Below are 27,328 nucleotides of genomic sequence, written 5' to 3'. Positions count from 1 at the left end.
CTACCACCTGACCTGATTTATTTCAGGCCGAGAACTTTGTGAAAACAAAGTAGTCGTGGCGAGAAAGTACAAGTGTGACCTAATCACTAAAATACCCTGGGCCTTCCACGGGCACGGGAACCTCGAACGGTGAGTCAAGCGTCTCCTGCAGAGGCTCCGTCCTCCACCACCACAGGTGCTACAGGGGAGTGAGATCCCCCCAAGAAGATCTGCAGTGCTAGCCCCCAGCACCTCAGAAGGTGACCTTACTTGGAGACAGGGTCTTTACGGACGTCAGGTTAAAATGAGGTCATTGCGGGCACCCTACTCCAGTGTGACCAGTGTCCTGGAGCTCGCAAGGGGACATTCAGACAACGGTGCGCAGAGAGAGAACACCACGAAAATGTGGAAGGAACGTCCAAGATGCCAGTCACCACCAGCAGTGGGGGGAGAGGCCCGAAACAGACCCCCTCGTGGTCTCAGAGGGCACTACCCCTGCCAAGCCCCGACCTCAGACTCCTGGCCTCCAGAGCGAGGACACAGGCCTCTAGTGCTGAAACCCCCCCGTCTGGGGTGTGTCCAGCAGCCCCGGAGACGCTTGGACAGCTCCCTCATGAGAGCGGTGTTCTCCAGTGTAACTTGTAAGGAAGCCCACATACTGCTGGGCACCGTCCAGCTGGCGAAAATCAGCGTGAAAACTGGACACCAGGAACCCCAAGCACGCCGACCACTGGCCACCTGCAGTGCGTGAGAGACAGGGTGCTGGCCGGCCTGCAACAAGAGGTGGCAGAGAGGAGGCGGGGGCTCCTGGAGACCCCATCTGTCTCTGTCCCTGTGGGTCCACCCTGGGGCCAGGGCCATCGCATCGCCCCGCCGGCTCACCAGGGCACGTGCGTGGACCCCCCGGGGCCTTACCCTGCCTCTCCCCACGGCGCCCCAGCTGCATGGGCAGGTGCCCCGGCGTACCTGTGTCCAAGGCGGGGTGGCCCCAGCAACGGAACGCAGCGGGGGTGCCCCAGATGGCCCACGCTTGCAGGGTGTGAGGTGAGCTTCAGGCCCTCAGATGCCACTCACGCCAGGCCTTACCCCGCAGCACGGAGCTCCTGTCCTTGGAGGCGAGGTTATTTCTACCAGAGTCACTGGGGTTTAGACACTGATTCTAGCAAGCAGCTCATAAACGAACGGCTCAGGGGAACCAGAGCTGAGCCTCTGGCAGCAGAATCTAAACCTGAAAAACTGGGAAAAATAGGCAAAACAGATACAGATAAATTTGTTTTTAATAAAGGAGTTAATTTTCTTTCAATCCTATATAAAACAATAGCAATTAAAAACTTCATTTTTGAAAGTAAAATATTTACATATGAACAAGTAACTGTGCAAAATTTACATGAAAAAATGGAAAGACAGGGATTTCCTAAAAGACAAAATAAAAGGCGTAACAGTTTCCAGGTGTTGATAAAAATACTGACCAGCACTCGGTTCACACTCGCGCGAAGTCGAGTCCGACGCGAGGGCTCACACGGAGAAAGCCAAGGTATTTACAGTCATAAAAGTACTATCAATAGACAATTTAATACAATAACCTCTGAAAATATAAAGAACCAATTAGTATATTTGTAATAAAAAAATAGGTACAAAGAAGGGGCTTTGCTCTGGACATCTGTAAAGTTGGCCCACAGCTTGCTTACAGTCTCTTAGCAAAATAATTATAGTTTACATAGCCATCTTCATGTTATGTGCCAAAAATTATGTACAATTACTGACAAAATACACCAACCATTTTTCAACACTTGATTCACACTGAGAAACAGTCTTTTGATGATTCTTCTCAACTTTGATTTTATTTCATCTAGGTTTCCACTTTTAGCTAAAAAACACAGTGCAAGTAAAATATATTTATGCTGAAAAGGTTTTCATTTCTTTTAACTTTACAGCTTTACAAACTATAGCAAATAAAACGCGTCTGTACAGATGCCGACCACACATTCGGAAGGAGCCGCCGCGCAGCCTCTCCTGAGCAGAAAGGAGACCGCGCTCCGGGCGAGCGCGCGATGGGCTCCGTGCTCCTCGGGGACTCTGGCGAGGGAGGGGACGGGGACATAAATAGTCTAAAAAATCAGTTTGCTTTGCCAACTGACTAATACAAAAATAAAATAAATGAAATGAGGTCATTGCTGTAGACACACACCTACGCAAGAAGTCGGGCTGAATAAATCAAAATGCACAAATAATGTAGAAACCGCTACGAGGTGACAGAGGGCATCTAATTATTTGCTAAACGATTCCATCAGTTTTTATATATGGCTTGTTTGGCAAGAAGGCCACTCAATCAAAGATGAGTTAAGAGTTAACTGTCCGTTCAGAGAGCCCATGGGCCTCCGTGTTCTCTGTTACAGAAACGTGTGTTCTTCCGTACTGAAGAGCTGACTTAGAAACAGGAATATAAAACTGTTCCATTGTAAAGAGGGGGCTGTTTTAAACAATATCCCGTTTGCTTGTTACAAAAGGCGTAATCTGCAAATATATAAAAACGTCCCAGGCGCCCCGCCCGCGGCGCCGCGCCCGCCCTGCGCTACTTCAGGAATGCTTTGTACAGCAGCAGCGAATGGCTTGTCTCACGCTCATTCTCTAAGCAAAATATGAGGTCCCTGAGGTTGACCCGCGTGATCCTTTGTCGCGTGAACTGTCTGGGGGTTCCAACGCCGGAGCTGCCCGGGATCGCCGAGCCTGGGCCCGACCCCTGGTGATGAGAAAGGAGAAGACAGCCGAGTCAGCGGTGCCCACAGGTGGGCGGGACCCACGCGCTGGAAGGAAGGGGCAGAGCCCGGTGCTGGTCCCCACTCACATTTTCCTACAGGTGTCCCAAGGAACCCTGCTGCTAGGAAGCCAGGCTGGGGACGGGCTCCTTCCTACAGGCCTACTCCCGAGCTAAAGTGCTTTACGAGTCCCTAACAGGGACGGGGTGTGAGCAGAGAGGCACATGTCCAGGAGGTCAGGCGGGACCAATACCACACCTGGCCCCAACTGGGTTGTTTCCACTTTGCTGACAAAGGCATATTCCCAATGCCACAAAGTCTAAACTCCTGGACTGGGCGGGCTCGTGGTCAGCCGGTTAGCTCCCTGGGGCACAGTACTCTGTGGCTACCACGGTCATCCACAGCCAAGAGGGGGCCACCCCGTTCCCCAGGCTGGTCCAAGTGAGACACTGCCGTCTCCGGGCAGACAGCAGCACTTTGGCTCAGGGCCGGCAGCGCCGGGAAAAGGCCGAGTTTCTGTGAGTCTCTGGCGCCTGCTCATGGACACGGAGTCTCCAGGGCCATTTTCTTGGGAGCACCGTGGCCACCCAGCCGCAGCGTCCTGTGGTTCCAGCACCGCGCCTCCATCCGACGCTCCGGGGGCTCAAACCACACAACTCCCAATTGGACAGCGCTCGTTTTTCCATTCAGAATGAAAACTTAAGTGTCTGTATTCTGATGGTTAAAGTTGGTCATGCATGTTTCACATGCAAACATGACAACAGTATTTTTACAGCCTGTTCTAAAGTTGAAGGAGGTGGGAGGAAAGAATTCTCTGACAGCCAAGAACCCTACCCAGACCAGGCCGCAGTTCCAGGAGGCGGCCAGCAGGTGGCAGGCGAAGACCACAGCACTCACCACACCGTGCTCTGGGCACCTGGCCTGTGGCCACCGGAACCCCCTTCCGCCAGGCTGGGGCATGGCCGCTCACGTCCTTGCGCACACGCACACACACCTTCAACCTCAACTACACTCCTTTACACCCCCTTCAGACGCCCTTACCCGCCAAGATCCCTCTTCCAGACTTGTCCCTGTGGTGGCTACTTTTCCTTGTTTGAAAGAATGATTCAGGTTTTCTCTGCGTTTCCCTGAGTCCACGTAACAGCCCTAAAGCATTTCGTGCAACAGACAAACAGCGCCCCCGCAAAGGCGTGTGATAGAAACAGTCTGCGGGAACAGGAGGCACAACGGGGCACGGGGGCCGTCCGAGGCCCGCTATTCTGGACCCAGACACCACAGGCAGAACGCAGAAGGCCCAAGCAGCTGCCCGCCGACACTGGCCTTCCCTCACCACCTCCCCTGCAGACGCCACACCTGACCTCAAGGTTCAGGGACAGGTGAGGCCACAAAGAGACCAAAGGCACTCCTTACACAACGGACTGAAATACCCCTGTGACAATCGTGACCAATTCTCGACCGCATTTGGTGTTTCTACTTCCCAAATAGCTCAACAGCCAAAACGGGTGGGACAAGGATGAGGTACCCACTTCGGATGCAAATTAACAGGTGCTAAAAGTCTGAAATCAAGAGAAGTAATGCTTTATTGCAATATATTTTAGAAATCAAAACTGGTGTCAAAGCATTCTGATGGGCACGTTGTCAGCACGGCCCAGGACGGCTGGCCGAGCGCCTCCCACAGGCCCAGGCGGCACGTTCTACAGGCCAGAGAGAAACTGCCACTTCTCATGGGTCTACAGACTTTTACAAAAAGCCTATGTTCAAAGATATCCTACTTGATAGTCAAAGTAGTTCTAATTACACAGGATGAGCCCTGTTTCTTCCATTTCACACCAAAATGGAAGGACACCCGTTCACCATCTTCCCTCCAGGGTCATGGTCACACTGTTCTGCAGGTATCCTGGCCACGGAAGTGGGTCACAGGAGCCTGGAGCCCAGCTGGTGGGGCAGGCGGAGGCTGAGGAAGGGGCCCTGAGCCGCGGAGGCAGGAACGCTCTGCCCACCGCAGCCTGCCGACACGGCGCCCCAACCTAGAGGAACAGAAAACTGTGCCAGGAAAGGGCCAATGTTGGGCTTGGGAAGGGGTGGTGGACAGGCCTGACTTCACCAACATCCACACGCCATCAAAAGGCTGTTTAGTTTGTTTTGTTTTTGCAGGCACTGGGGCTAGAAACAAAATGACCTTGGACACAGCACTTATGATCTCCCGCAACGTTTCCTCATCGGGAAATGGAGCCTCCCTGTCACAGGACCACTGGAAAGTCTGACAAAAGGAAGCTATTGCTTTTGAAGGCAACCTTTCCATGGTCAAAATGCCACAATCAATCTGACAGCCAATAAACACCTGATGTAGAACCAAATGGAAAGAAAAAACACTTTCTGTCCAAATCCCACCTGGCCTGTGGGGTCAACCTCACTTGGGGGCCCACGGCTGTGCGGAGGCGACACCACATCACTGGCTGGGGAGAAGCTCCTGGCTCGGCTCTGACCTTCCCACGAGTGCCGAGAACATGAGCCCCCAGGCCCTGGGCCCCTCGGGACCTGCCTCAGGGAAATTTCCACCTTGGGGGACGAGGAGCCCGATTCCACAGCGGCCAAGAGCCCCACGCCCACGGCGGCCGGAAGCACAGCAAGGCGGCTCTCAGGCCAGGTGGCTCTCCAGGCTGCTCCCACGCCCCAGGGTTCAGCTGCGACCAGCAGTGTGGGTGGAACTGACAGCGGTTCCAACAGAACCAAACGGCACAGGCTCCAATGACACTCTGCTGGCCCTCGCGGTGGCGTGGTTCCCAAACTCGTTTACACCCATCTCTACGCCCTTACTGTCCAAAACAGCACACGTGTGCAGACAGGTGACCGGGAAGACACGCAGCTGTGGCAGAGACACTCAGGTACTCACCCTAGGAGGATGCACGCCACTCATAGGAGGGTGAAGACATCTAGTCACCCCAGCAGCTGCCTCTCTCCCCAAAAAGCAACTCAGAACAAGAAGGGAAACACCAGTCTCTACAGATATCATTCCATCAGCATGATATGAAGCTGGGGAGCACCTTGCTCCAAAAGGACCCCAAATGGCAGATCTGGCCCGTCCTCAGCAGGGCCCCACTGCACCCACAGAGCTGCATGGCAAAGACAGATGAGAGAGACCGCAAGGGGCCACGGTCCAGCAAAAGCCAGCCCAGATTGGCTGCTGTTCCCTCCAGCGCAAGCGCCCAGAGCACAGAAACCGGCACGGGCGTGGGCGGAGTCCTCAGAACACACAGCCTCTGACAAGGGCCATCTGAAAACCAGGTGGTGAAAGGGAAAGAAGTAAAAGGGCATTTAGGGTCCCACAAGACAGGAACTTCCCATCAAAGGATACACCACCCTCCTACAACCAGCACAAACAAGTGCAGCTACGCCGCCCGACTTTCCAGCGCTGGCAGAAGAGGGCGCCATCAGACCACGAGTCTTGCGAGACACCCAACTACCACAGAAATGAACAAAAGGAAGATTAGCAAATCCCACACACATCACAGACAAATTCTGTCTGGAAAAGCAAGAACACTAACACAGCACTTTCAACAACAAAAAAAGTACTTGACCATTTGAGGACATGAAAATTACTCTGAATCAAAACCTGAAACGAAGTAGATTTAAAAACAGAGGAGCCCCTGGGTAGCACAGTCAGTCGAGTGTCCAGCTCCTGCTTCCGGCTCAGGTTGTGATCTCAGGGCCGTGAGAGAGAGCCCCGCACTGAGTCCACGCTTAGTGTGGAGTCTGCTTCTCCCTCTGCCCCTCTGCCCCTCCTCCCCCGCTCACGCACACTCTCTTTCTCTAAAATAAATAAATAAAAATGGAAAGGAAACAAAATCATGTCAGAAATGAGTAAAGTTAACTGCAGGGCGCCAAGGAGGGAAATAGAGAAGAACAGTGGGCCAGCGATGGGCACAATGACAGGCCCAGGGAAGGCGGGGGCGGCAGGCCAGAAAAGGCCAATACCGTGTTATCAGAACCTCTGAAGAAGGGAAACAGACAACAGAGCACAAGAGACACTGAAACCAGAATCTGAGAGAACGTTCTGGGAAACAGAGACTAAAACCCGCACTCAGGGGTGCCTGGGTGGCACAGTCGTTAAGCGTCTGCCTTCGGCTCAGGGCGTGATCCCAGCGATCTGGGATCGAGCCCCACATCAGGCTTCTCCGCTAGGAGCCTGCTTCTTCCTCTCCCACTCCCCCTGCTTGTGTTCCCTCTCTTGCTGGCTGCCTCTCTCTCTCAAATAAATAAATAAAATCTTAAAAATAAAAAAAAAACCCGCACTCTATCAATTCTGACATATCCTCACAAAACTACTACTTTTCAAAAAGACAGATGAGACCTCCAGGTAAAAAGAGAAAATAAATTACAAAGGTTAAGAGAATCGGCCTGGCATCAGGCTTTTCAAAACCAACCTACAAAGTGGAAGACCACGGAGGAGCACTCACGAAAGTACCGAAGACTGAGCCAGGGATTTTATACCCAGCCAAACCGTCCTCCCTACCAAAGCCACGGAAGAACCGTTTTCCACATACACACGTCAGGGGACCCTGCACCAAGGCCTTCGCAGGGGCTCTGCCCCAGGGCAGGCACCATCCCAGCAAGAGGTGGGTGGGGGAACCACGGCAAGGAGATGGGGGTAAGCACGTACACAGAAGTGTGTACCTTACACGAACGTGGAGGCGGCGGGGGAGGTGGAAGGTCATGTGTTGTAACAAGGAGGCGGAGAGCCGGGGAACAGACGACATGGGACAGGCTCACTGGCGGCCGAGAGGCAGCAGCTGGAGCTCAGGACCAGTGGGACCCAAGAAGCTGAACAGTTAAGTAAAAACCAAGGGACAGAAGACATTTAATAAGGTTTACGTGCAAAAATAACCAACCGAAAAGAATTATAAACCTTCCTAAACACAAACAAAAAATTTTAATTAAAGAGCAAAGAATATACACTTTAGAGGAGGATAATCACAGCAAACATAAAAAATACATATAATTACAAAAATAATCATGAAAGAGAAAAGACCAAGCATGTTGGTCATTATCAATAAAGGTGAATGGGCTTATTAATTCATTCTCTATTAAAAGAAAAGCTTTTCAATTCGGCTCGGAAAACAAGACCGAACCATGTGCTACAGATAAGAGACATGCTTACCATCGGGAAAGGGGGGGGACAAAGGTTTTCTACAGGAAGGGAAGCAGAGAGAGCAGGGTGATGGTCCCAACTCAGGACACAGAACTCAAGCCCCTGGACAAATGGATATTTTTTAATGCTAAAAATGACAATTCACAGAAGATGTAACACTTATCAATATTTAGGTACCAAATAACATGGAGCACACAGAGCCCCTCACTACAAAGCAAAAACTGCAGGAGACACAGGAGATAGAAACGCGCTAATAACAGAGAACTGAGATCACCACACTCAGGACAAAACACAACAAAAATAAGCAAGGATTCCGAACATCGGTCAGCACAATCAGCAGGCACACGTTATGGAGTCTTACAAAGCTCTCCGCACCATCACGAGAATACGCCTGTTCTCGAGCACCCACGGCACATCCATGGAAACGGATTACCTGTATCACCCATCAGACTGGCAAAACCTCAAACCAGGACAACACACTGTGCAGGTGAGACTAGGGGAGGCGCCCTGCTACACGGCAGGGGGAGCACAGCGGCAAGACCTTCTGGAGGGGAGCCCGGCGACTCCGAGCAAGACTGCCGTGCGCTTCACTTCGCCCGCAAACGGTTCACCCCCAGGCGCAGAGATGCTCGCGCGCGGTTACTGGATGCGGCACGCACGGCTCGCGCACGAGCAAGAGGAGGCCAGTCGAGCCGCAGCGCGCAGGTTCCGCGAAGCACCTCACCGCTACAGAACACAATGAGCAGGGTCTTTCTGCGATGAAATCAAGTTCCGGAATACACGAGTGAGAACAGCACATGCAAAAGGGTGCCTGCACACTGCCCTTCAAGGAAGGTAAGAGGGGGATAAAAGAAAACACACGTGGGTGCGCTGAGTGCACACGACCGCACAGAAGGGGTGGCGGGTGAGGGCGGCACTCCATGTCTGCAGCGCTTTCCACAGCTCTGACCCCAGAACCTCGGCAGTGCTCCACGTCCTAAATCAAACAACTAAAATCACCCAAGATGCGGGGGGTCCGACACCAACACACACAGCAAGAGAGCACCTGAAACTACTAAGCTCTACTACAAATTAACAATCAGAACCACACTGAAGGGGTGGCAAGGAAAAAATCCCATCTAAGGAACTTTGAAATGCAGAATTTGACTGGATGTTGTAATGCTAAGTATAAAAAGAACGGCACAGAAATATTCTAGATGGTATGGCTCTTTCTCGCAGGGCTTAGCAACTTGGAAACTTCTTTATCTGTAAATGATGATTGAACGAGTAAGTACATGAGGACCACGAAAACCAGGTTTCTCACATAAGAAACGAGGCACGGCCCGGAGGAGCCCTGTGGCGGCGGAAGAGAACCTGGGGTCCACGTACAAGCCGCTGTTTTCAGTGCAGAGACAGAGGGACAGAAACAAAGCAAGCGCGGGCGAGCGTGTGTGAGTGTGGCCAGTGAGGGGGCCTGGGGACAGGACACCCAGGAGCACAGCCAACAGAAAGAACCGGTGCTGATTCCACAATTACAGCAGGAAAGCCATAAGGTAAGTCCAGAACATTTTGTAATGTGAGAAAGAAAGAGGTCTTTAAAAAATGAGGGGTCATGAGAGGACACAGGAGCTCGCTGGGCCAAAGCTGGGGCCATGTGAGCGACCAAAGGCGGACAGCGGTGACAGAGGATCCCCCGCAGAATAAGCAAGCGTGCAGGCGACCACAGGTAAGTCACCGAGCGAGCAGGGCAGAGGGGACAGCTCCCTCTACAGCAGAACTGCAGTTCACATGCGTGGGGCCGGAGAGAGAAAACCAGCGCTGGGCAGACGGCACAGCCGCCGCTGCGCGGAGACAACTGCCCGGGGACTGCAGGAGCCCGCGGCGCAGTCACCTGGCAGACACCACTTGAACCAAGTGGTCAAAATTATCGCCACAACGTGACACAAGGGCACCAGATCAGTTTTGTGACATTCTAGCCAAAATCATGGAGGCTGGATTTAATCATGAAGAAACACAGGACGAACCCGAATTAAGGGACTTTGCACCACAGAAGTGACCTGCACACTTCACAAGTGTCGGGATCAAAAAGACAAGGAACGACTGAGGAAGACACTAAGCAAGGAACCACAAGCTTCCTGGGTGAGATCCCGCAACAGAAAAAGGTCACCCGTGGGAAAATGGTGACAATCAAACAAGGAGAAAATATTTGCAAAAGAAATATCTGGTCAAGGACCGTCACCCAAACTATGCAAAGAACTCAAAAACCTCAGCAAGACTGAACCACCTGAATAAGAATGGGCCAAAGACTGAACGGGCCCCTCGCCACAGAGGACACGCGGACGTGCCCCCGAACGCACGCTCCTCACGCCGTGTCATCAGGGAAACGACAACGACAGTGAGACGCCCTCACACCCCTCAGAAGGGCGCAAACCCACAACGCCGACGACACCAAACGCGGGCCGGGACGTGGGGCAGCAGGCGCTCTCACGCGTGGCTGGCGGGAACGCGACACGGCGCGGCCTCCGCGAAAGGCAGTCTGGAAGGCAACGTGTACAAGGTTCAACATCCTCACACCGTACGATCCGCAACCACGCCCCGTGGTCTTCATCTGAAAGAGCGGAGATCTCACGTCCACGTGGATTTTAAAGCAGCTTTATTCATAACTGATCAAGTCTGGAAGCCGCCCAGGCGTCCTTCAGCAGGCGAGGGATAAGTACACCGTGGTCCGTCCAGACGGTGGGAGAGGATTCAGGGCTGACAAGAAACGCGCTCTCGAGCCACGAGAAGACAGGGAGGAAGCTAGACGCACACCACTCAGCGAAGGAGACCCATCTGAGAAGGCCTCACGCCGTGGGATTCCAGCTCTGGGACCTTCCGGAAGAGGCACGAGGACGGAGACGTAAAGAGACCAGTGGTCCTTGGGGTGGCGGGAGGTGGGCTGAGGGCACAGGGATTTTCAGGGCAGGGAGACCACTCTGCGTGACGTACAAAGCTGGATGCAGGTCACGATGCGTCTGTCCATACCCGCAGAGCGCACGGCACCCGGAGTGACCTGAGGGGCAACCACGGACTTGGGTGATGACGGCGTGTCCATGTGGGCTCATCCTTGTACCACATACACCATTCCGGCGAGGGATGTGGACGACGGGGAGGCCGTGTGTGTGTGAGGGGGCAGTGGGCATGCGGAAATCTCTGTACTTTCACTCAGTTTTGCTGTGAACCTAAAACTGCTCTGAAACATAAAGTTTATTATAATTTTAAAAAACTAAATTCTGAAAAACAGAATCAGATAAGGTCTTGTTAACAGTCTATCACACCAATGACTCCTACTGGGAGAAGCTGAGTGAGGGGTACACAGAAACGCTCTATCTCCCTAACTTTACCATGGGTCTAAAATTAGTTCAAAATGAACAGTTTTTTTAAAAAAAGACATATCCCAAGGAAATATTCCTAAACTAAAAAAAAGAAAAGGAACTGAGCACTACCTCTGGTGAAGAAAGGCATGAGCATCCCCCTAAAGTCCAAAAACAGGCAAAAGCAACAACGTACGAAAGAACTCCCCAGAACAGTCTCTGGCGACCTGCTTCTTCCCACTGTGTCGCTCAGGGTCCCCGTGCTCTCACTGCCAGCTGCTGCCTCGTGCCCGGCTCTCCCTGAAGGTTTGGGAGCATATGCTTTTCCTACTCCTTAGCATGTACTCTGGACATACCTTAACACCCGAGTCAAAGTTCATCAATACACTTTTCCCATCTGCCTCCCATCCCACCCAGCACTGGGACCCCAGCAGCCAAAGCGGCTGAGAAGCTGGTCGTGTTGAGCAGAAGACCAGACACGCAGGGGATAATGGGAACTCGAGTTCTCACGGAGAAGGACTCATAAGCAAGGAGAGGGGGGAGGCTGGGAAGCAGCCCTGCGTGCAGACTACAATCGGAGTATTGGCAGGAGCGCAGAGGGCTGCTGCAGACACGGGAAGGGTGACGCACGCATGCACACCGGTACTTGCACGAACGCCCCTGGGTCTGGAAACAGGGAGCCCCACAGCATCCAGCACACGCGGAGCTCAGACCCCGGCCTCCACACGCCACCACCCCCTCCCTGAAGGGAACGAGGGCTCCTGGCAAAATGCTGGGGGGGGGGCGAGGGGGGGGAAGCACCAGAGGCTCTGGGACGCCTCTCCTGCCAGTAAAACCAAGATGCTTCAAGAACGAGGGAGACATTTCAAAAGGATATCGAAACCAGCTTGAAGGGGCTTCCACTGCCCACATCTAGAAATAATGAGAGTATTGATTACAACCCACTGAATACAACAGGTGTCCACGGTCCCTGCCACCGTGGTGAGCAAACAAACAAACGGATGGGTGGACGGAGGAGGGAGAGCTCTTCTTACGCAGAAGACAACTAGCGAATGTAGAAGGCGCGACGGATACAGACGCGCAGGACGGGCACCCGAGCCGGCGGCCACGGAGGCAGTGGGCTGTCGGCAATGGATGCTGATGGCTGGCTGAGGTCTGAGCAGGCGCAGTGGCTGCACAGTCCCGGAACATCTCCTTACTCAATGCCAACAAACATGGGCGGAACCACGGGGACGACACGGGAAACGTGGCAGAGCCGACCGAACCCGTGAGCAAAGGGCAGGTCGGCAGGAGGGTCCCCACACGCGGGCCTCCTGATGTGACGGGCTCAGCAACAGAGCGCCCATCGAGACGGAGGCGTCTCTGCCAGTCACCGGACCCAAACCGAGGGTTCACCCTACACACGCAAGTCCGGTCCTCTTCAACACTGTCCAGAACGGGGAGATTCAGAACAGAATCGTGGGCAAGCCAACTGGACGCCCCACGTGTCCCTGCACAGAGAGCCGGAGACGCCGCCGGGCCGCCGGTGAGCTGGGAGCAGGTAGACCAGGTGGCCTTCTGCTGGGAGGCTGTGCGGCATCGTGCCAGACAGGCCTTACGGCGCCGGCCTTCGGGGGTGCAGGACCTCCATTACAGGAAGACCACACATGTACATGCGTGTAGTGCGCACACACACGTGAGACGCCGTGATGAGGTGCATGTGATACAAGGTCCAGAACCAAGAACCCAAGCTAACGGAGTTCCGTGTGCAACTCCCACAACTCTTCTGTGGGTTGAAACTATTTTCAATTTAAAGAAAGCTGTATTTTTAAAAGTAAATCACTATATTCCGGGAAGACGGCAATAGGGGCAAGTTTCTTGATCTTCCCAAAGGCCTATGTAAGACAGCAAAACCCAAAACCAGCAGACAGTACTTAGAGCACAGTCCACGGAGAGGAGCCGCAGGCAGCCACACGCCTGAGGGCACCACAGAACCGTGCAGGACAAATCAGAGAGACATCCGCGAGCACCAGCAGGCCTGGAAACCCCAGGAGAGAGCAGGTCTTCAGAAAGAGGAGAAAGCCGCTGAGCCTAGGGCTGGGCCTACCCCGTCGAGCAACCGCGGCCGCACGCCTGCCCAGGGCCCCCATTGGCACGGGACCTCGCAGACGAGACCGTGAGGCGGGAAATCGAAGCCGAGCGGGACAGGGGCAGTGCAGACCAAGGGCAGTCCAGGAGCACGTAGGGGAGGGGAGCGGCGCCGTGCGGCCTGGGAGACTAGCAGCTGCTCTTCTGTCACCACACGAAGACGACGTCAGAGGGGCTCCAAGAGGTTCGCAGACTACCTCAGACCCCACCTCCTATTAAAAGTTCAAGAGAACTAAATTCACATGAAAGAACGGGAAAGCACTAAGGCCAAATCCCACACGAGTCAGTACGAGGAAAAAGAAGATAAGGAGGATGAATGACGTCGCTACAGACAATGGAAAACGCCATGAATGCAAAATAAAAAAACAGACCAAAACTGTAATGTTTTACCTTAAAACAACTTAAAAGACATTAAGAAAACGGTAGCAGTCATGAGAGAACAACATTAGCTGGAATCCGCAGAAGTCAGCCACGAGATGCCAGAGTCAGGAAAAATTAGAAAGGAAACCCGAGGAACGAAGGCCAAACCACAAGAGCAGAGCCGCGAGCCCGACAGAGGCCACCTGAGGAAGCAGCGGGCAGACAAGGGGCTGCAAGAGAAACACGAGTGCTGATGGCAAAGTCGACACAACGTTCCACAACTGGGACGCCCAAAGAGGAAGCCAGGTAAACCCTTCAGGAGAGAAGGTGTTCCCGAATAAAAGCACATCTGAAACTGCTGTTGGAAGGACTCAACCCACGAATGCCAACCCAGGGTAACCAATTCCAAGTAAAATTAAAGGCTCTTAAAAAAAAAAAAAAAAAAAAAGAGGGGCGCCTGAGTGGCACAGCGGTTAAGCGTCTGCCTTCGGCTCAGGGCGTGATCCCGGCGTTTCGGGATCGAGCCCCACATCGGGCTCCTCCACTGGGAGCCTGCTTCTTCCTCTCCCACTCCCCCTGCTTGTGTTCCCTCTCTCGCTGGCTGTCTCTCTGTCACATAAATAAATAAAATCTTAAAAAAAAAAAAAAAAGAATCCTTCAGGCAAAAAGAACGCACAATATACAAGAGAAATAAAATTAGACCATCGTTGTGCTTGAACGGCAACACTTCATGCCGGAATAAATAATCCCAAGTAACATGGTTAAGGTTCTCAAGGAAAGAAATTGGGAGCCAAGGATTTCAAGGCTATCAAAATGGACCTTTAGGTGCTCAGGACACAAACTGTCATCTGCGTATAAGAACTTGGGGATGTTGGGGACGACTGGGTGGCTCAGTCGTTAAGCGTCTGCCTTTGGCTCAGGGCGTGATCCCAGGGTCCTGGGATCGAGTCCCGCATTGGGCTCCCTGCTCTGCTGGGAGCCTGCTTCTTCCTCTCCCACTCCCCCTGCTTGTGCTCCCTCTCTCCCTGGCTGTCTCTCTCTCTGTCAAATAAATAAAAATCTTCAAAAAATTAAAAAAAAAAAAAGAACTTAGGGATGTCATCCCCACGAACCATCCCAAAGACCGTGGCAGAGAATGAGACTCAGAAAACCAAAGGACTGCACAGACACCACCAGTACTAAATACACAGTCACTCAAGGACCGAACACCGAGGGAGGGCGAAAGGCACAGAGGCACAGCCATGACAGCTAGCACACGCACGACTTCAGCGGTGAGTAAAGAACGCGTGCAGGCCACGACGGGCCTCATCACAGCCCAGCCCGCCCAAGCGGGACGACCTTGCTCCCACCCTGGCACCCAGCCCACCCAGTCCACCCAGCCGAGACGTCAAAGGGCCTTTCCCTGGGAGGAAAGCTTACTCCCAAGAGTAAGAGCCTAAGACCAAACCTGGACAGGGAAGGCAGAGCGTGCAGGGGAGTCCCGCTAGGTCCCGGGGCACTGACACCAGAGTGAAGCACTAAGCACATGAGTCCGGAGGACCCGCCTGCTGGAACAAGAACCAGCACTCTCCAGCAGAGGACAGCACCAGCCTCCCAGCCTGTCATCCACAGTGTCCAGCATCGAGCAATAACCACTAAACATGCAAAGAAACAGGAACGCAAGACCCATGCTGGGGAGAAAAGCAGGGACCAGACACTGACACTGAGGTGGCCCAGACGCCGGCCTCGCAAACACATGAAATCAGCTTTTATACACAGGCCAAAGGCACGATGCCCCGGGAGATGCACTCTCTCTCAATATATGAGCAGACAGGGAATCTTGGCAGAGTCAGAAACCCTAAGAAAGACGGACTGGAAACCCCAGAGGCACAAACACACCAGCGAGTGAGAGCTTCACTGCGTGGCTTCACAGCTGCCTCTGCCGATGACACAGCATCGTGTTCTCAAGGAACCTGAAGACTTAAACCAGGAGCAACCGTCCTGTGTGAGGACAGAGAGAAGAACAATGAAAGAAAACTAAACAGTGTCAGAGACCCAAGGGCAACATCATCAGCTCTAACATATGTGTAATTGGAAACCCCACCAGAAAAAAACAGACAGGAGCAGAAAAAAATTTGAAGAAATAAAGGCCACGATGTCCCAAATTTGAGGAAAAGCACTGACCTACAGACCAAGCAGGCTAAATGTCAAGAGAACTCAGTGTAAAGACAACCCAGAGAAACTTCTAGAAATTAAGATGATAGTCTCAAAACAGGTAGAGAAGGGAGAAACAGCAGGGGCAGGGCACAAGCGTAAACCTTGGTGGGGCCGGGAAGACAACAGAGCCACCCCTTTCGCAGGAGAATGGTGGTCACACGGATATTACAGCTGTCACTCAGGTTTAAGAATAAGAGTTCTGCAATTCTGGGAAACATGCTAGGAAACCTCCCACCTTTTTTGTGATCTGGAACATGACAGCACAGCATTTGAGGAGCAGTGTCCTTAGAGGCGTGAAAGATGTCAGCAGTAAGACAGAGGGGACCAGGGAACAAGGAGAAAGCGCAGACCATGAAGGGTGCCTAGTCCTTGGGCACACGTATCCTTGGCGTGTCCTTCCCAAAAATTAAATGACATCTATCTAGACATGCTCCACTTATTCAACAATGTAGAAGAAAATAAATCTTAAATGAGAAAAACACTGTCAACGCAGAGTTTTATATTCAGGAAAAATATTCAAAAGTGAGGGAGAAACACTGGCCCTTTCGAGTAAACAGAAGCTGAGAGAACCCATCATCCGCGTACCGCACCACAGGAAACGCTGGGTGCTGCCCTTCAGGCCAAGGGAAATGCTGCTGTCGCAAGCCCAGGCCGCCGCCGCCAGAAGCGGAGAGCTTGTGTCAGTGGGAAAGGCCACACGTGCTTTCTTCCAAAAATTTACTTAAAAAACTAGTGACGATCTAAGCAAAAGTAGCAATACCCTGAGGTTGGGTTTATAACTCCATAAAGAAATCACAACAAACAAAACAAGAAACTAACAAAATTGGACAAACAAATGGGCAAGGGCCCCCTTTCTTCCTGCGGGCCTGCGTCCCGCGAGTGGCTCCAGAGGCGCGGGCAACCCCGGAGGCCGCTCTGCCCGCTCCCGCACCCCCTCCACAGGCGGTCCCACCCCGGCCAGCAAACCTCCTCGCGGACAGAACGTCCAGCTCCCGGCATGTCCTCCACAAGCCAACGCGGATTTACAGTACCAAACGTAATACAAATACCCCAAGGGAGAGCCACACGGAGATGCACCAAGGCCAGTCGGGTGTGTCTGCCCCCCGCCCCCCGGGAGCTGAGCCGAGAGGGGCTCCCAAGGCCCCTGCCCGCCCTCGAGCGCCGCTGCGCTACGTACCTCCGTCCCCGACCCCGGTCCCGGAGAGTCCACTTTCCGCTTCTTCCGGGGCCCGATGGCGGCGAGCGCTGTGAGGTTGGCGTCGCGCTGCCTCATCTGCGCCAGCTCCTGTTGCTGCATCTTTGTTTTGGAAAAGAAACGAGGACCGTCATCGCATGCACGTGATTTCTGCTTACTACGAAATAACAGAGACATCAAACGATCTTTGGAAATGGTCTAAATTAAAATTTCTTTACTGTCTTGACTGTATGGTAAGCTTATCTTACAGTCAGAAAAATCATAAAGCACAATCAGGGCTCATCTTCAGAAGCTCAGAACATACGAGATCCTGTGCACGTGTGAAGACTGAAAGCAGCCAACAGGAATTTACTGTTACATCTAAAAGCAGGACACGGCGTCTGCCCCTGCAAACACCTTATGCAGCTTCACCACAGAAATGCCACCGCTGTCTTCCCTTTTCTTTGGTTGGACGATGAGGTTATGTAAGAATCTATTTTCAAGTGTATAGTAAAGATTTTGACTAAAAGAGCTTACCTCTTTTGCCTTCTGTTTCAACCTTAATTGTTCTGGATCTTCTTGTCTGGATCGAGACTATTTTTTAAAGGGAAAGAAAAATAAGTTATGACCTAAATGTCTAGCTAACGAAAGTGCTATCTTATTCACGATATAATGTCCAGATCACATGACAGAATGTATACTACATTTTAAAATGCTAACAGCCAGAAGATGAAAATTTAGCCTGCACATCATGGGGAAAATAACAACCATGATTCTTAAGAAAATCACTGCCGCTGGAGAAGAGCTCAGAGGCAGTCATCACCATGCCCGCTGGGCACAGGAACATGACAGATGGTGTGCCGGGACGGCCCGCGGGGTTCTGGACTCAGGTCCACATCCCACCCGCAGCCCCCCCTAAATCACACCCGTCACGTCCCCTGCAGAGCCGGCCCCGCAACACCGCGCCGGTCTCCCGGGGCCCCAAGTGCGCGTGCGTCCAGGACCCAGGGCAGGGAGCGGCCCTGCTCAGCGAGGTGCGGGTACTTGCCTTGGCCGCTCGCATAAGGATTTCTCTCTCCTGCTCATCTTTCCTCTGCTTTTCAATTTGGTCGAGCTGCTCAAAAAATTTGAGCTGAGCCCGGACGTCACTTGCCTGCTCGTATCTGTCGTCATCCTACAAAACGTTAAAAATGCTATCATAAATTTGAGGACTGGGCTGGACAGGCTGCACACACCCCGCCTCCCAAAGGAAGTCCCACGGAACCTCCGCGCGCCCAGCCCCCCCGTCCCCAGACGGCCTGCGTGTTAACACAGAAAAGCGGGTCTCGGGAGAGCTGGTTGGGGCTCGGGGGGTTTCCACCTTACACACTTTGGTATCATTTGATTCTTTATTTGAACTGCCGCCCCGACGGCACCGGCCTTACTCAGTGGGGCCCCTCCGAGTGGTGCTCGTGTGAGGGAGGGAAGAGGAAGGCAGATCCTGCCCTGCAGGCTGCCCCTCGGAGGCAGGGTTTCAGCCCAGGTGACCCTCCACAAACAGGGCAGTGGTCCGAGTCCCGGGAGCAGGTGTGAGCCAGAGCCCCCGGGTCTGCAGGGTTAGCACGCGGCTGCAGGAGCGCAGGGCGGCAACGGCAGAGGCCCCACAACCTCCAAAGCCGGGCAAGCCGCCTCCGCCCCACACCCAGCCCGGGCTGAACCCGTGTGCACCCTCACGCGGGCCGGGCTTCCCTCCCCGTGTGGGGCACACAGCACCTGAGACCACCCTGGGCTAAGAGAGGTGGCATCGCCCCCAAAACGTAGCCCCGTGAAACATTCCTGAGCCGCCCCCGACGCCTGGTGCGGGAAGAGGCTGCCCGGCAGCGCTGACCGAGAGTCCACAGCAAGCACGGCCGCTTCGGGAGAACAGTGTGTTACCTTGTAGGAGAAGTTCTTCTGCTGAGCCGTTTCTGATATTTTTTCTACAAGGTTCTGTAGCCTCTGCTGCGTGGCGTGGGATACATAACTCACTACGTCTGGATGCAGCTCCGTGATGCCGTGTTTTTTACCTGGGGGTAGGCAACACGTTACAAACATCGCTGTTCCCTCATCCACGACTCACCGCTCAGAGCAACGTGAGGGCAGCCCAGGCAGGACCCCGGTGTGGGAGGGGTGGTCTACACCGCCACAGCTGCCTGACATCAACCATGTAGGACACGGGCAAAACGCAGGACAAGGCACCAGGCGTGATTGCTGGGGCCCACGCGCCCCGCCAGGGAGCCGCTGGCAGAGGGCAGCTGCACACGGGAGGACTAGGGCCGCGCGGGCACGCCAGGGTCCTGGGGACGGCTGCAGCACGCCCACATACCTATTTCTAAGATTCTTCTTTGTAAAGGCGCTGGTAAGAGGAAGGTTTCATCCTTACAGGACCGTGTCAGGGTGCCCACTAATTCAGAGTTCGTGGCTAATATTCGTGCACTTTCTTCCGACAGGTTTACTCCCGCCATCGAGGCCACGTCATTGATGTCATCGTCATCCCTTCAGAAAAGACAACGCTGCCTAAGTGAGGGGTGTGTCAGGAGGTGCATTCGGGGGGCCTGACCCAGTGGGACCCCGTGGAGAGAGCATGCTGACACCCCTCCAGGCGTGCGTCCTGCCAGCTCCTGCCTGCACTGTGCTGTCCCCTGAACGAGGAAGCCTAGCGGTTCTCTTTGAAAGTGAAGCTGTTCTTTTAAAGGAAGACCTGCTGGGGGTTAAAGCCCCACAGGAGTCCTGGCGTGAGGATGTGTGCAGAGAGCTCACCCAGTCAGGGCTAAGTTAAGGGAGCAAAGCCCAGCAACACTGTCCTCACAGCTTCAAGAAGTTTGTCCAAGTGAAATCTTCCTTATAAAATCAAAGAGCATTAATTTATTCTTAAAACAGTCGCAGTTATGGAAAAGCCAAAATACACGGTGAAGGACTCTCTTCTTCCCAAATCACCTGCAGGGAAGCTGCCAACCTGACTCCCCATGCCCCACCCCGGAACAGCCCACATGTGCTCCCTGCGCCCAAGAGTGTCCCCTACGGAGCCAGGTGACTTCTGCAAGCAGGCCACCAGCCACGCTCACAGCCCCTCCGCATGGCCCTTCAGCCTCCTTAGCCTGGAACGTTCTTCAGCCTTTCCTTGGCTCTCGTGCCCGTGACACCTACAAGGCCACAGGCCAGGCGTCTTGCAGCACGTCTGTGTCCCCATTTGACTGACGGCCGCTCCCCTTGAGACAAGAGTGTCCCACAAGCCCTGCAGAGGGCTGGGTTTCCATGGTCCCTTCTTGCCGCGCTCCGAGCTGCAGCCCTCGGCGCATCCCTGACGGCTTCCCCCTTCCCCGTAAGCTTCCCATTTATTCATTCTCATGGGCTCGTGCTTTCCCGTCTCAGCCAGTGGCAGAGTCTGTCACTACAGACACAGGCAGTGGGAAGGAAGCCCTTCCAGGCAACTTCTGTCAACTCTGCCGCGTGCCAGTCCACCGCAGCACCGCTTTCTGACCTAACGAGATGCACCAGCTCGCTTTGCAGAGACCCCAGAACCAGCCTTTCTAAGGTATCTGGGTCACAGCAGAATGGCTTTCAGAAGACGCGGTCTTAGCGCTGGGCGTGCTCGCCACCACTCCCAGGCGCCTCTAGTGCACAGGGCGAGGAGCTTCGTCTCGTTCCCCCGATGTGCATCCAGACACTGAACCCTGAGCTAACCCAGCACCACGGGGGCCATCCTAACTCCCTTCCCGTGCAGGAAGATACCCAGGTTCCCAGTGGCTTTTGCTCTCTCACTTCTCTGACCTGCAGGTGGGCCCTCTCCCTCATGGACATCCTCCCCACCCCATCTGGCACTGGCCCCCCGTGCTGGGCCGCCCAGGCACAACGCCCTCCTCACCCTGCTGACGTCAACCCTGCTCCACCGGCCAACAGCTTCAGGGATGCTGCCTGGGAGGGGGCAGCCCCGTGAAAACCCCCGAGACATGAGCCCTTTCCTGCTGCTTCTCCGTCACCTACGTCAGCACTGCAGCCTTTGTACTGGGCATCCCTGACACGTAGCCCCTCGCCCGCTCTCATCAAGGCCCACAGTACAGCATTTCCAGAAGTTCTGCAGTTAGAACACAGGCAAGGGAAGCGCTCTGCACTATAGCCATGACACACTCAGAATACTGAGACATGACATCAGAGCGAAAGATTTTCTATTAGTTCGTTTACACCAAAGAATGCTGGTTTACTTCCTGCTACACGTCCACAGACAACCCCCCTGGGCTAACTTCTTGGGAAAACGTGCACGAAGGTCAAAATGAAGCGTGGAATGAACACAGTATCGAAATTAGGCGGCCAGTGCCACGTGGGCAAGGCCGGCCCCGGCACAGCCGGCCCCCCACGCCCCAGGGTCGCTTTGCTCAATGTGGTTAGGCCCACTCCTTACCGAAACGAGCCTCCCCCAGGCTCCTTGAGTTTGTTTTTCTGCGCAGCAGCTGCTTGAGCCGAGACGGCAGAGAGAGCTTTGGTTCCAGGTAGCACGGCGGGCTTCACCACAGGGACTGCAACATAAGACGCTAACGGTATACCCACCGACATGCAGTGAGCGCACTCTGCAGAAGCCACCGCGGGCTCCGCTGCAGGCGCCGCTGCTGCTCCGGAGCCTGGCGGCCCGAGAGGAGGGCACCGCTGCTAACCCGCCGCAACGAAGCTGGTAAAAATGCCGGACTCCCGACCCGAAATTACAGACAACAGCATAGCCTCTCAAGCTCTTACTCTCCTGAAACTCGCTGTGCTTCTTCACGCACAGGGGAAGCTTGGGACACAAACCAGCAGTGCTGTGTCTGACCCTGGAGCCCCTCCTGCGGCCGAGGCCAGGAGGCGATGGCCGCCCGGCAAGCATGTGCAGTTAGCGGCACTGAGTGGGGGGCCCTCACCTGGCTGCAGCTGGTTTAGCTGGATCTGCTGCGGTGCGGTGAGCACAATGCGGCTGTGAGGCTGCCGGAGCGCAACCATGGGCGTCTGCGTCAGCGTCACCTGCGGCGGGCGGATCAGCGCTCCGGGCTTGGGCGGCTGCTGGATCACCTGAGGCAGAGCCCAGGGCCCATCAGCACGCCCCGCCCCCACCCGTCCCCCGGCCAGGACCCCACCAGGACCCGGACACCCTCATCAGGCACTACAACAGAGGCAAGCTCTTGGGGCAGATCTGCACGTGGGGCCTGAGGTCCTGAGGTCAGTGCAGGGAGGCTGACTCAGCCGAGGGGAACACAGGCCTTCCCCCCAAATCTCAGTTGCTGGGGGCTGCTTCCCTCCTCCACATCGTCTCTAAAGGTCACTGGGAAAGGTCAGATTTCCCAAGTCCTTCCCTGAATTCCGCACTCAAAGAAGAGCTTCTCCAACTGCCTCCCCATGGGGGCCTGCCCAAACTCACCACCCGAGGCTGAGCTCGGGGAGACACCCACAGAGCGGAGTCCAGCCCCGGACATGTCCCTGCTGCCCCTTATCACAGACCCGCTCGGCGCGGCGCTGCCCTGCCTGGAGCTCTGCCAGCTGGAGCGCGCTCCCTCCTCTGCCTCTGCTCAACGTGCCACCCATCTAAGGCCCTGTGCCCAGCCTAGTGCCCCGCCCTGCACACAGCAGTGCTCCCAAGCTGGCAGGGCCGGTGCTCCCGTGCTGGGGAGATACTGCCTTGCCCAAAACCTCTGGGGCCAGATGCTTCACAACTGTTTTAAAGGTGACCTACTGCCTATGCCCTGGACTACGGGACATTTGCTGGGGCGGGGGGGGGGGGGGTGCAGTGCCTTGCAACCAAACTATCTCTGCAGCGAACCGGTGAAAACTCACGCCACCCAGGACAGTCCGGACAGCCACCACCTCAAGGCGGTGCACGTGGGGTTCTGCCATAAACTCACGGAAAAGCCTCAGGTTTGTGTCTCTACAGGCTTCAAGGCAGGGAACGAGCCAGGTTCGGGCCTGACCACACTGCTGTCCCCCTAAACAGGCACACCACATCCGGCAGGACCAAGGACGTGGAAGGCAGAAGGGGTTCTGCTGGTCAAGACAGCCTCTGACCGTAAACCGCAAACACCAGGCAGGTGACTCACAACTATGCACCAAAGCTCCAACCTTTCCAGGAAAGACGACTACCCAACCCAGTTCTCTTCGAGAGACGGCACCTTTTGCGTACGTACATTAGCCCCAGTGCTTAGGGCAGTCCTGTACTTACAGATCTCTTCCCCTTGGGGTGAAAAGGACGTAAGGGAGCCCTGACTTCTCATGCACACCTTCGGCCCCCCGCACGGAAGTTCCCAGCCCCGCAGGCGGGATGCTCTCGTCCGCCAGGTAGCGTGTCACCCTCAACAGCAGTCAGCGCGAAGACAGAGCTTTCACCCGAGCAGGTGGGCAAGCAGCCTAGTGGACTCGGGCCCCTCGCTCGGTTGTGAAGTGGCCGCTACGATAAAACGCATTCTACAACCCACCATCAGGGGCACGGGAGCCTGCGCTGTGGAGGGCTTTTAACTGTAGGAGAACAAAATCCCCTTGAAAGTTTAAAAAAACAACAACAGCAGTCAACTGCCTCTCTACATAAGGGGAGCCAGCTGCCCAGCACTTTTAAAATGCAACTCTCCCCAGCAAAGACCTCCCTTCTCCAGCCGCAGAACGCAGAAAACTGGACCCACCCCGTACACGAGCAAGCGGTAACCTGCGGCTTTTCCTCACTGAGGCCCAAACTGTGGCTGCAGAGCTGGGTTCGAAGCCCTGAGACAGAAGGCCCGCCACGCTCTGCCTGACGCAATGTCACCAGGCACACACACTGTTTCCTGCCTTGGGGCCGCTGCTCCAAATCCAAGGTAATAACCGCTAAAGATTCACTACAAACACGCCGCGTTCATTTAAACCGTGAACATGCCCAGACGATAGGGGTAACAAGCCAGGGGGCTAAGAGCCAACACGCTATTCCACCTTCCTGGGAACGGAATCCCAGCCTTGAGGCGCCTCAGCCTCCAGTTCGTGCTTGAACTACTCAGGCAGCACCCAGCCCCCGGCGGGAGCTCTCCTGCCTACTGCGGGGACGCTTCCCTGAGCCGTGGCCAGTGTGTTCAAGAGGTGGGCAGCGGGGGGACGGGCAAGGCTCTCGCCTTCATACCAGCGGCGTGGGCTGCCCCTGCTTGCCAACGCCAACCTGTGTGGGCTGCGTGAGGCTGATGACAGGGGGCTGGAGAGCGCTGGTCACGGTGGCCGCCGTCTTCCCGGCCGTGCGCTGGACCGAGCTGCTCAGCACCACGGCCGTGAGCGCAGTGGTAGCCTGTGAGGCGGGTGGCGGCTGCTGCTGGCTCTGCTGGATGAAGGCTGCGGAGTCGGGGGTCAGCTGTCTCAAGGCGGGCAAGCTCCTCTGGGCGGAAAGACAGACACGGGGTCGGCGGCGGCATGGGCACTGGGTTCCTCCCTCACAAACCCAGAGGCTTGCAACTCTGAGAAACAAGCCTTGAGTTCTACCATGCCCTTAACGCCTCTGCCTCATGCACTCACAAACCCCCAAACCCCTACCATCACCAAGCAGCATTCTTCTCCGTAAGAACCAAATAACATTTGTTTAGAAAAGAGAAAAGAGCGGTAGGTTTGAAATGCTCTTAAGAATGTCATGACAGCAAAGGTTACTCAAGACGACCAACCTGATGCCCCTCAGCCCCGGGTCCTCACTGGTGAGCCCCACCCGCCAGCCCTCCCGCTGGTGTTCGCCTCCCCAGCCAATGTGCTCCAGCTCCGCGAAGGTCAGGGGCCTTGCAGGGCACAGAAAAGCCTCCTGACGAGAACCTTATGGAGTGTCACAGGGCACTTTTAGCCCTCAAGCCCAGCGGGGACACCAGCGTGCCCCTCCTCCCCTCCAACAGGCCTACTGCAACCTGCCAGTACGTGAGGCCACATGGCGGGGGGGGGGGGGGCGGGGGACGACTTCACAATTACCTTCAGGAAAGGCACAAGGTAAGGTTGAGGTGAAGAATTAAGTTCTCGGTATAATCTACTAGTGAAATCTTCTGCTTCGATTTTTCCATCCTTAAAAACAAAAATCACAACAAAGTTCTCCCGTGAACAGAAGTTAATACACACCTCTCTTTATTCAGCATGTGCTAATGTCCTGTGTGGCAATCAGTGTTCTTTCTGCCAGGTCTTGGGCGGAACCGGGGGTGGGGGTGGGGGGGACAGCACAGGAGAAGTCAGGGATGCCGTCACAAGAAGAGACAATGACCTACCCCAAAGACCCACAGCAAGCCTCCAGGAGGAAGCCCAGGGCACAGAGGTAAGTGAGTGCCCAGATGAGAGGGGACATGACTGTTCTGGAAACCAAAGCAAATGCGGTCTGAGGGTAGGGAGGCAAAGAAAGGTGGGCAGGGATGGGACATCACAGGCCATCCTCGAGATGAGGCCGACACCTGGCGTCCTCACAGGAGAACACGAGCTTTGCCTGACTTCTGTCCTCTTGCTTGGGGTCACACCCAGAGTCAAACCTGGAGCTAACTAATGCTAAATTCAAAGAGGGAGGAGCCAGCAGTGTCCAGAGTGACAAGAGGTCCCGTGAGAAGGGTGAAATGGGGGTCCTCGTGCCCTGATGCGAGCGGGGGGGAGGGGTGTAGTACTGGATCATCTGGGGAGTGCAGGATGGCACGAGCCGGCCAGCTCCTTGGGCAAGGGGGGGCGGTGCGGACCACAGACAAGAGACCACGGGGTGAAAGAGAAAGACATTCATTTCATTAGAAATTTTCATTAGAAGGTGGAATTGTTACAATTAAAACAAAAAGCCAGGAGTTCTTGCTTCTCATGGGAAAGAGGATCATTTTTCAATCTCTAAGTTTCCTGAAAATACTAAAGTACATGGTCTGAAACAATCACCTGCTTGAGGGAGCACGACTTCTCTCCACTGGGACCAAAACCAGCGTGGGCTGTGAGCAAGGCACAGAGCCAGCCCCTCAGAGGAGCTGTGGCGTCTCTGAGAACAGCTGTCCCTCAGCCCGTCACCCCGGGGCGAGGGTCTCCCCCCCTGCCACCCACCCTCAGCTGGCTGCACCAGGAAGGCAGGTCCAGGGAGCCGAGAACCTGAGCCGAAAAACCCCAGCAGCAGAAAGACAGAAAGCATCCAAAAGCCCAGACGTCAACCACCAGGTTTCCTCAACACAGAAATCAAAAGGAAAGAGAAGAGCAAGGAGGGAGCGTCAGGCCAGAGGAGACAGAGCGTCGACTGCAGTGCCCGCAGCGGACTGAGCCCTGGTCGGAACAAGCTGTAAGCCGCAGGGGAGGCACCAGGACCGTGCTTGGTGGCCAGGCTCTCCAGGGCCCCTGGGGTCCCTACGTTGGCGGGCTGGTCACGTGTGGTGGGCTGGTCACGTGTGGCAGTTGTCTTTAACAAGTGCCTTCTGTGCCGCAAACATTCGGGACTGGGGAGGAGGGGTGGGTGGCCGGAGGGGGGGGGGTGCAGCAGCCACAAGATCAGGTGTGACTCGGTCACTGGGGAAGCCTGGAGACGGCTGCTGGGCTTCACCAGACTCTGTTTTCCACTTCTGACAGGTTTGAAATTCTCCATTACAGAAGGTAAAGCAGAGATGTGAGAGAAAGCCTGTCAAACACCCTTCAGCAGGTATATTTAAAAATGCTCCTGAGGCCAGCAGGACACTTTCAAGTGGCATCAACAGGACCCGCTCTCTTCACGTGGATGCCCTGGGAAGCAGGCCAGGCTGGAAAATGGCGAGGCCACAAAGGGTCGGGGCGCTGGCCCCCACAGCGGCCTCTCTGTGAAGCCCCCAGGAGGCCAGCCCGGGCTGCGCACACCTGTGACGGGACTAGCCCTGCTCACCCTCCCGCCGTGTGTCCCACAGACGCTATCGGGCTGAGCCCGGGCCGCGCTCTCACCAGCAGGCTCTGCACTAGCTCCTTCACGTTAGCCGCCGTCTCTGTGGACTGTTTACCGGATGAAGCCAGCTTTATTAACGTAGACAGAAAATTTTTACATTTCTTCACGTTTTCCATGGTTTCCTGGATTCAAGTTAAAAAGATACAAAAGAAAAAGCGTTAAGGCAGATGTCCACACAGCGCCTGGGTTAACTGAAATGTGTGTGTGTACATAAGAAGTCTGTATTTCTCCTCTAATGTTCTTTCTGGAAAACGCAGTAACTCTCACGGGGCAGCGAAGTCTGCCCCCCACTCGGCCAGCAGCTCGACCCTCTCGGGAACGTAACTGGGTGAACAACCGTGAGTGGAACCGAGAGGAGTCCCTAACATGTTCAGCATAACG

General features: G+C 54.8%; 1 protein-coding gene across 2 annotated transcripts in view; it reads right to left on the bottom strand.

The window, feature by feature from the left end:
• Positions 1 to 1,238: 1,238 nt before the first annotated feature.
• TAF4 (TATA-box binding protein associated factor 4) overlaps positions 1,239 to 27,328 on the bottom strand; it is a 71,342-nt gene continuing 45,252 nt past the window's right edge. For both annotated transcript variants that reach the window (XM_045795320.2, XM_087853457.1), the window contains 11 exons: positions 26,947 to 27,069; positions 25,009 to 25,098; positions 24,191 to 24,436; positions 21,981 to 22,128; positions 21,491 to 21,605; positions 19,418 to 19,587; positions 18,988 to 19,118; positions 18,122 to 18,247; positions 17,611 to 17,667; positions 17,077 to 17,196; positions 1,239 to 2,719 (listed from right to left, as the gene is read on the bottom strand). In XM_045795320.2, coding sequence (XP_045651276.1) covers positions 2,552 to 2,719; positions 17,077 to 17,196; positions 17,611 to 17,667; positions 18,122 to 18,247; positions 18,988 to 19,118; positions 19,418 to 19,587; positions 21,491 to 21,605; positions 21,981 to 22,128; positions 24,191 to 24,436; positions 25,009 to 25,098; positions 26,947 to 27,069 — 1,494 coding nt within the window. In that variant the 3' untranslated portion in view covers positions 1,239 to 2,551. The remainder of the gene's footprint in view (positions 2,720 to 17,076; positions 17,197 to 17,610; positions 17,668 to 18,121; positions 18,248 to 18,987; positions 19,119 to 19,417; positions 19,588 to 21,490; positions 21,606 to 21,980; positions 22,129 to 24,190; positions 24,437 to 25,008; positions 25,099 to 26,946; positions 27,070 to 27,328) is intronic.

The sequence above is a fragment of the Ursus americanus genome, chromosome 22, assembly GCF_024610735.1.
Source record: "Ursus americanus isolate L20-20 chromosome 22, mUrsAme1.1.p, whole genome shotgun sequence".
Classification (NCBI taxonomy): Eukaryota; Metazoa; Chordata; class Mammalia; order Carnivora; family Ursidae; genus Ursus; species Ursus americanus.
This window is presented reverse-complemented; position numbering and strand designations above follow the sequence as displayed.